The sequence below is a fragment of the Colius striatus genome, chromosome 3 (genome assembly GCF_028858725.1).
Source record: "Colius striatus isolate bColStr4 chromosome 3, bColStr4.1.hap1, whole genome shotgun sequence".
Classification (NCBI taxonomy): Eukaryota; Metazoa; Chordata; class Aves; order Coliiformes; family Coliidae; genus Colius; species Colius striatus.
In genome coordinates, this window is record NC_084761.1 from 13206178 (window position 1) to 13215015 (window position 8838).

The 8838-nt window shown below is 50.8% G+C and overlaps 1 protein-coding gene across 3 annotated transcripts; it reads left to right on the forward strand.

The window, feature by feature from the left end:
• Positions 1–793: 793 nt before the first annotated feature.
• Positions 794–7344, forward strand: CHST12 (carbohydrate sulfotransferase 12). 3 transcript variants are annotated; one of them, XM_061993288.1, is made up of 2 exons: positions 794–851; positions 5590–7344. In XM_061993288.1, exon 2 carries the CDS (start codon positions 5685–5687, stop codon positions 6942–6944), a length of 1260 nt encoding a protein of 419 aa, XP_061849272.1. In that variant the 5' UTR covers positions 794–851; positions 5590–5684; the 3' UTR covers positions 6945–7344. The 3 variants fall into 3 exon arrangements, with proteins under 3 accessions (XP_061849272.1, XP_061849271.1, XP_061849273.1); XM_061993287.1 differs by lacking the exon at positions 794–851 and adding an exon at positions 938–1049; XM_061993289.1 differs by lacking the exon at positions 794–851 and adding an exon at positions 2176–2205.
• Positions 7345–8838: the final 1494 nt, after the last annotated feature.

Sequence of the window (8838 nt, forward strand, 5' to 3'; positions counted from 1 at the left end):
AGTGCTTGGGTAACAGCTTTTTGTGATTGGATTCTTCTAGATCACAAATGATGAGTAACAAAGACAGCTTAGATTCCTCTGGCCTTTCCAAGTGGCATTTTCTAGCCTTGCTCTATCCTGCCATCTATGCTCCAAATAATTAAAGTCTGCTGGACTGGAACTCAAAAGGCAGTGTTTTGTTCCACAAAACAGCTGGAAACTGGCCACATCTACTTGTGAGCTCTAGCATACAGCGATGTCGTGTCTTGGGATGCTGTCTGTGTCCATCTCAGGATGACGACTGTTGCCACGGCACCCAGTCTGGCTCTTCCTTGTCCTGTCCCCAGGGCAGAGGCAGCTACTGGTTCTTATCTCTGTCGGGAAATTAAATACCCATCCAAGCCTACGTTGTGATGCGAGTTCGCCCTTGCAACCTGTAGCAAATTTAAAAGTGAGTTTAACTTTGCGTAACTGCTCGAAGGGGGGGTCTGGCAAGGCAGCCCCCTTTCGTAGCGAGTGCTGAGAGTCCTCTGTGCAGCGTTTGCCGCCCCAGCTTCCCGCAGCGGTCTCGCTCGGGCGGTGGGAAGGAGCCGGGGGCCGCTGTCGCCGGGTGCCGCAGCAGCCCCTCCGCTCCCAGCTGGGCGGGGTGCCCGCACCCCCGGCACCCGCGGGGGTCCCCGGGCCGGGAGGAGGCCGGGGGTTGGCCGGGGCCTCCCGCCGGCGGGCGGAGCGGCGCCTGCGCGGCCCCGCGGGGACCCCACCGCCCCGTGCCCGGCATCTCGCGAGAGGCGGCGGCGTCCGGCCAGCGGCGGGACGGGCAGCGGCAGGAGGAGGAGGAGGAGGAGAGGAAGGCTGCGCTGCCCGGGCGGGAGGTGAGCGCGGGGCGGGGACGGCCTGTGCCCGCGGGCAGGGCCGGGCCCGGGCGGTGGCAGGCGCGGGTGAGGCGGTCCCGGCGAGGCACCGCCCCGCGGTGGAGCCGCGGCCGAGCGGGCTCCGGGTGGGAGCGGTGGCCGGGCACCGCGTCCCCTCTGTCTCTTCGGCGCTCTGCCCAGCAGCCGCGGCGGTGCCAGGTAGGGTGAGCGCAGGGCACGGCTCCGCCGGACCCGGGGCGTCGGGGGCCGGGCCGGGCCGGGCCGGGCGGCGTTGCCCATCCTCGTGCCTCGGCGGTAGCAGAGTCGGGGCTGTGGGGCGGCGAGCGGCTCTGCGAGGCAGTTCCTCTTCCCCAAACCACGAAACGCTGGCTTTTTCCGCTCTCTCTGCCGCCGGTACTGGGCCTGAGGCTCGTGAAGAGCCCGCTTGTGCAGTTTGGCTGCGTTGTTCCACAGTCTGTGTTGCTTCTGGACTCCGGAGCGTCTGCGGTCCGGGCGGCTACAAAAGCAAACCCAGGAAACGGTTTCCTCCTTTCCCTCGGCGGCACAGCCTGGCTTTTAACGCCGCTTCACAGAGACGGCTGGTAGCGTGATGAGTCCCGCTTGAACTTCACTCGTGGAACTTTAGAGCTGAACTACTTACAGCAGAACATGGTGCTTGAGTCAGGTGTCTGTAGGGAAAACGCAGGTGGTGAGAGTGGCAGGGGCTGATTTCTGGCCCCTGCGTTGACCTATGAGAAATGTTTTGGGGTTTTGTTGGCACCGAGGCTTGCTGAGGCTCTTCCAGCTTCATTGCAAGGCCAGGAATGATGGATGGGCTTGAAGTTTGTGACAGAGGTGACGAACAAACAGGACATGCTGCGTTTTGTGAGTTTCCTTTTGGAAATCTGAGAAATGTGGCTATTAAAAAAGCTTGCAAGTATAGCTATTGAAAAAGAGGTGACCACTGCTGCCAAGGCTGTACAAACCAGGCTTTGTGGCAGTGACAGTAGAGGTGCTGAGGTAGCTACATAGATGAGAATGTTCTTTTGCTATGCACCTATGTGCTAAGCAGGGGTAAAACATGCAGTGCAAGCCCTATTTTTTGCATACACAGTGTATTTATACTAATGTAACAGCTGGTGTCGTTACATGGGGTAAAACTTCCCGGCTAAGCAAAGGATGCTACATTTTTGGAAAGCTGGGGAGAAGCAATTTATTGGGTGGTGATCCAAGTGCATGAAGCTAATCTCTGTTTACTGGTACAGTGTCCGTCTGCTTTGGCTGAGGAGAGCTTGTTCATGGGCACCTGCAGGAAGATAAATTGGTTCCACTTATCTAGAACCTGCGTGTTCCTGAAGTGTGTAACTAGTAGCAGGTGTGTACCATAATCTGTGGGTGAAGAAGGCTGTATGGATCGAGTGGTTGCTGGTGAATGCAGCCGCCCCAAGGGAAAGTAGCAATCCGAATTTGGGGGTTTTGTATGTTCTTAAAAGCTCTCGTTCTGCCTCTTTCCATCTTCAGAAGCAGGCAAAGCCTAAGCAAGCTACCTTAAATCCCATATCCTCTCAAGTTGAACTGGGCACTGGAGGAGGTGAACTGGTGCTTAGTGCCTGACCTGTGCCCTGTGCTTCTCCATGGGGAGTGAGGAGCAATGGGAGAGGGACAAGCCTGGGAAAACACAAAGCAAGAAGAGATGACATCTGCACCCAAGCTTGTGGAGACACAGTCTATTTAAAACGATTGCTGTTGATAGAGAGGGGTTATTGTCCCCTGTCTCTTGCACATACTCATATGTTTGCTCATTTATTTTCTCTAGGCCTTACTGCTCCTCTAAGTAAGCCTGAGATGTTCTTTTGCAAAGAGAGGATGTGAGAGAGTGCAATCGTTGCACAAAGCCAAGAGGAGAGGAAGAAAGAGACAGGAATTACTTAAACTGCTGTTTGCCCAGAGAACAAACAGTTAGAATTGGTCTGTGAAGTGCAAATAAGGTTTCAAAATCCCTGAGGAGGTGCAGCGGCAATAACTTTTGCAATTAGAGCACTGGGGATGCATCCTCCTTTCTGGTTTTAAAAGAGAGTTTGAGAGGTGGTTGTTCGACAGCACAGCTTGTGGGACCAATGACCTTGGACCTCAGTGTCTCTTTTGAGCCTGGGATGTGAAGAAGAGTCCTTGGTTCACACGCAGGCCAGGTTCAGGTTGGAGATGATGACAGGATGGCTGCTCAGGGGGCTTTGATGGGTGATTGTAGCTCTTGGTCCGTTTCCCGGTTTGCCAGCATCGTGTCACAGAAGCAGCTTTGTGCGGATCCTGGTGCACATTCTTCTTGGCTGGTGACTTTGGGTTAATCTTGAATGTAAATTCTTGGCTCCTCCTGGAGGCTTTTCCTTTTGATTCTGGCAAGGGGAGGATGCAGGCGCGTTCCCTCTGATGTGCACAGAGACCTCTAATTTGTGCTTTCAGTCTGGCGTCTTTTATGAAGTGCTCAGGAAGAGGATGTATCCTAGTCAATAGAGTAACTCTGTTTTCTGCAGCGTTTTTTCTCATGAGAGGGAGTTAAGCTGTGTGGCTGCTCTTTTGCAGGGTTCTTCTCTGGTACTAGTAGAGTTAATAGAAGTGGAGTCATTTCACTTCTGTTCTGCATGCTGCCATGTGTCTTGGAGAAGCCAAACGCTCTGGCACGCCTTCCTGCTGTGTACTGGAAAGCAGACTCAAGCCCTCGGGGTATGCTCAGTGAAGCTACATTATGGTGGTGGCTTTGAGGAAAGAGCCTTCTTTCTGTTTGCCCCAGGAATGTGTGTGCCACACACAGTGTCTTGTTGGCATCCTCGCTGCTACTGCTGCTGAGAGGGTGATCTGTCCACACCAGGGTGGGACAAGCTTTGCAGAAATGCCAGCAGGCTGCTGCGCCACCTGAAGCTGTGGAAGCTGCTGGGTGGAGAAATGGCGGAAAAGGATGCTCCATGCAGCTCTCTGGGCTTACTGTGTTCCAGCCAGCATTCCAGGTCTCAAGCAGCGCTGGAAACCCAGTGTGCTAGGGGTTATGTGCACAGTGGGCACCCTATTCATCCAGAATAGGCAGCACTCCCTGCCCTGAACAGCTAACCAGCTCAAAAGCAAGAGCAGATTCAGGCAAAACACAAACTCAGAAGCGTGCCAAAGCAGTAGGCTTGGCAGCATCACTCCATTATCTTCTGCCGTTGGCTTGACATGCTGGTCCTGAAGTGCTGACGCAGATATGTAATTTGCCCCTTCTTTAACTCTGTGCTCATCTCTCTGAGTGTTTCTTCTTAGACTTGCTCTATCCTTGATCTTGACTAGATAAATGTAAAGAATTACTGCTGAGTAATACCTGCTGCTTACTCTGCAGAGTGCAAAGTGTTATGTCTGCAGTTCCTCCAGCTCCTCTTCACACGTAAAGAAGGAGCCTGGCTCCAGGAAACAGTGTTTAATGTTGCAACATTACAGCTACAACAAATTTCTCCTGAAGTGTAAATAAATACACCAAGTTGGAAAAACCCTGAACCATGGGTCTGTGTTTTATGTCTTCCAGGACAGGCTGAGTGTCACCTTCTGGTGTTTTAAACGTGGATTTTGGTAAAAACCCGACATCCCTGGGGCATCAGCATAGCTGTGCAGAGGCTGCTGCTGAACATGTTTCCCCCAGTAATGACACGTGCAGCAGGAGCTGCATGTGAGGGGCTTGCTGGTGGAAAGGCACTGGCAAAGTCTGCAGGGAAGCAGGTAGCAGTGAAAAGATGGAACTGGTTGAAGTAAAAAAAAAACCTCAAACCTGCTGCACCCTCCAAAAAAAAATCTTCTGAGCTGCCCTTTTAACAGTGATTTTCTCACCTGCGTTTGGTAATCAAGAGTTGTTAGGTATGAGTGTGACAGAAATATAACGGATGTTAAAGCAGGAAAAGTGGTCCTGACTCAGCAGAGTCTGGGCATGGACAGAGTACCCTTAATCTGAGAAAAGATTCTTTTAAAAGTAATCATTCCTTTAGATTTTTACTCGTATGACTTTTATCAGGACTTCTTTAGAGTTTCTTTTTTGGTGAGAAAATTGTTTGTGTAATCTCTTTTCTTGACAAAATGAAGTAGCTACCAAAAAAGGTCATGGAGGTGACATCTACTGGGTGCCTTCACACAGAGTAGATAAGGTGGTAGGTTCAAGTCAGTAAGGGGCTTGCCTTAGGCACTGAGGCAATGGCATCTCCAGCTGTGTATTTGTAACTCCCATGAGGTCTTTGTTTTCAGCACAGTGGTGCAGAGCATCTTCATGGGAAGGTGAGACCACAGTGTGATACCACAAGCTAAATTGTGGCTTGAGCACTCTTTGTTCCTGTTGTGTGTTAGGTATGTTTATAAAGGATGTCTGAAAGGTAGCTGGCTCTGCATGCTTTCTGTACAGAGTTGTATTTTTTTAATGTTCTCAGACTTTCCTCTGTCAACAAGCCATGAAATCTTTATTTTTTTAATGAAAATAGAGCTTCTCTTGAAATCATGTGACTATAGAAGCTTGAGATTGAGTTGAAAAGCGTGCTTGCTATGGAAACTGGTAAAATTACAACAGATGATGCCTCCTTTTGGCCAGTCAGCTTTTCTCCACGGGGTCTCTATGGGTACCTCAGGCTCACAACTCTCCCCGTGTGGAAAGAGGTGCTCAGTTGCACGGCTAGACTTGATTGTGCAAAGTCATTCTCTCCGCATCAGAGTGTTTAAGGGTTCAGCTAACTTTCTGTTTCTCATCCTTTTCCAGGCTCCTGGTCTGCAGCACCATGTTGGATCCCAAGCCACGCTCTGCAAGCCAGAGGTGAATCCAGGTGAAAGCCAGCTATCACAGTAGGCGTCAGGATGACCAAAGCACGGCTCCTCCGTCTCTCTGTGGTGCTGGTCTCCATCTTCATGATCCTCTTGATCATTGTGTACTGGGACAACGTGGGAACGGCCCATTTCTACCTGCACACGTCCTTCTCCAGGCCTCATTCCTCAGGAGCCATCCCTGGTATCACAGCAGGTGAAGACTGGGAAGCCTTGCCAGATGTGGATGAATTTTTGGCAAAGCTGCTTAGTTCGAGCCTGAAACAGAACAGCTCTATGCCCCGAAAGACGGAGCAGCTGCTTGTCCAGGGCTCCAACAAGCCCGTGGTGAGCAATTTAGAGGAGAACGTGCGGGGCTATGACTGGTCTACGCACAATGACAGAAACAGCTTGGACCAAGAGAAGCTGCAGATAGAGAGGCAGAGAACGTTGCGGGAGTTTTGTGCCAATTCCAGCTTCACCTTCCCCAGCAAGGAGCGCTCCTTCGATGACATCCCAAACTATGAGCTCAACCACCTGATCGTGGATGACCGCCACGGCATCATCTACTGTTACGTCCCCAAAGTGGCCTGCACCAACTGGAAACGGGTGATGATTGTGCTGAGCGAGAGCCTGCTGGACCAGGGGGTCCCGTACCGGAACCCTCTGGATATCCCCCGGGAGCACGTCCACAACACCAGCACCCACTTGACCTTCAACAAATTCTGGCGCCGTTACGGGAAGTTCTCCCGGCACCTGATGAAGATCAAGCTGAAGAAGTACACCAAGTTCCTCTTCGTACGAGACCCTTTTGTCCGCCTCATCTCTGCCTTTCGCAGCAAGTTTGAGCTGGAGAACGAGGAGTTCTACCGACGTTTTGCCATCCCCATGCTCAAGCTCTACTCCAACCATACCAACCTTCCCACCTCCGTTAGCGAGGCCTTTGGGGCGGGCCTCAAAGTCTCCTTTTCTGACTTCATCCAGTACTTACTGGATCCCAGGACAGAGAAGTTGGCCCCTTTCAACGAGCACTGGAGGCAAGTTTACCGCCTGTGCCACCCGTGCCAGATAGACTATGATTTCATTGGAAAGCTGGAGACGCTGGATGAGGACGCAGCTTATCTATTGCAGCTCCTCAAAGTGGACAGGCTGCTTCGCTTCCCCCCCAGCTACCGGAACAGGACTGCCAGCAGCTGGGAAGATAACTGGTTTGCCAAAATCCCGTTGGCTTGGAGGCAGCAGCTCTACAAGCTTTACGAAGCAGATTTTGTACTCTTTGGCTATCCCAAGCCAGAAAACTTGCTTAAAGACTAGAAGTTAAAAGGGCTATGGGTGTGGGAGGGAACATCTGAAATACCAAAAATGTTTAAAGCCTCCTCATTTTTGCTTTTAATTCCTTTCCCTGTACAGGTTGGTACAATGGAATATATTTTTTCTACTGCTTTCCCTTCCATGTTTGCAATGATGCCAGAGTGCAGGGTATTCCAGCCAGCTGTGCATATGCAAAAAAATGCCAGGTTTTTTGTCTGTTCTCATTTGTTTTCTGTTGTTTTTTTAAACGTCCCCATGGGTTGCTGCCCTTGGTCACTCTGCCAGCTGTGTTCTTCAGTAGCTTTTTTTATTAATACTTTTTAAAAATTAATATATTTAAGATATTTAATACAAAGTGTGTGTCGTGGCAAAGGAAGGGAAGGAACAATTAAAAGTAAAAGAAAACCCCAAGAAATTATGCCTCTGCCTCTGTGTGTTGTCTCAGGGCTGCTGTTGGGGAGGTCTCATGCTTGCAGAGCACTCAGATCTCTTTGGGAGCTGGGTTTGATGGTGGTGCCTTCACCAAGAATGTCTACTGGTGGCCACTCAAGGCAGATCAGGTGGGTCAGTGGTAGGCTCAGCCAAACAGCCCTGGAAGAATGCCAGTGTTCCCAGCTGGTGAGCGTGACGCCAGGGTTGCAGGAAGGAAATGTCAGTTGGGAGCAGTGACACCAAGCTCTGCAGGATGTTTGAACGTTGAGGTGGCTAACACACCACCTCTGCACTGCTTCACTTTTCAGCACAGTGGTGTTGGGACTCTGCTTTCCAAAAAGCCGAGGTTCCTTGGCCCCTGTGTACCTGTATGGAGCATCTTCTGTGACATGTTCTGTTCCAGGACCGTGCCTACAGTTCTTGTGAGTGTTGGCCAGCCTGGATGGGCAGAGCATGCTCTTGAACGGACATGCTGTCTAGAAACTGGCACCCAGGCTTCACACTGCAGCAGTTTAGGCACAAACATGGTCACTGTATGGCAGCCAGTGACAGAATGGGGAGGTGGTGTGGTGCTCTGTGGCCCTGCCACTGCTGCCTGCAGTGCAGGTCCCTTGAGAGCTGTTCTGTCTTCACTCCTGTGCTTACTTTAAGGGGACATGACAGGGAGGCAGATGCTTATCCCTGGAAGAAGATGATCTGAAAGATTTCTTTCAATCAGAAGGCAACAAGGCAAACTCAAGAGTTCGTTTGTTTTCAGTGACCGCTGCTCCTCGTGATACTGCATCCTCATCCGCTGCCTTTCTGTTGATAGCAAAGGACTGATGCAGATTTAATCATCTGCCTTGCTGGAACTGTAGTTGCCCACTGTGCTGGGAGCATGTGGGCTGCTTCCCAGAGGAAATTAATGTTTTTAGAGAGATGTTTTTGTGTCTTCTCAGCTGAATCTGCTTCTCTTTTTCTCTCTGAATTTCTCTGCAAAAAAACTGCCTGCTTAGCAGATTGGGCAGGCAACCCTTTCAGAGCTGGGATGCTTAATTATTTCCCTGGGCTGTGGATGGTATCAGTGATTAAGGTCCAGGGTCAGGTCTTGGGAGGCAGCCCTGTGTTTTGGGCAGACTTCTTTATATCGTCCTTTTGCTCCCTTTCTCTCCAAGGCCATCAGCAGTTATGACCTCTCCCCTCTTTCTCCTTGCTTCCCCAGCCTCTGTACACATGCATCTTCTTGGCATTGTACTCTTCCTAGCGAGTACCCTGTATCAAGCTCCTTAACTTATAAATGGGAGATAATTGCTAGTGGTTATGCTTGAAACAAAGAGTTTGTTTCTCATTGTGTTCACACCACTCTCCTGTAATTTCTGCTGCTATAGTTGAGGTTTAAATGAGCCTGAAACCGTGATCAAGGTCTCGGCGCTTAGCTCTTCACAGCTTGGGGAAAAAAGGACGTGCTGGTTTCTGAGTCATTATT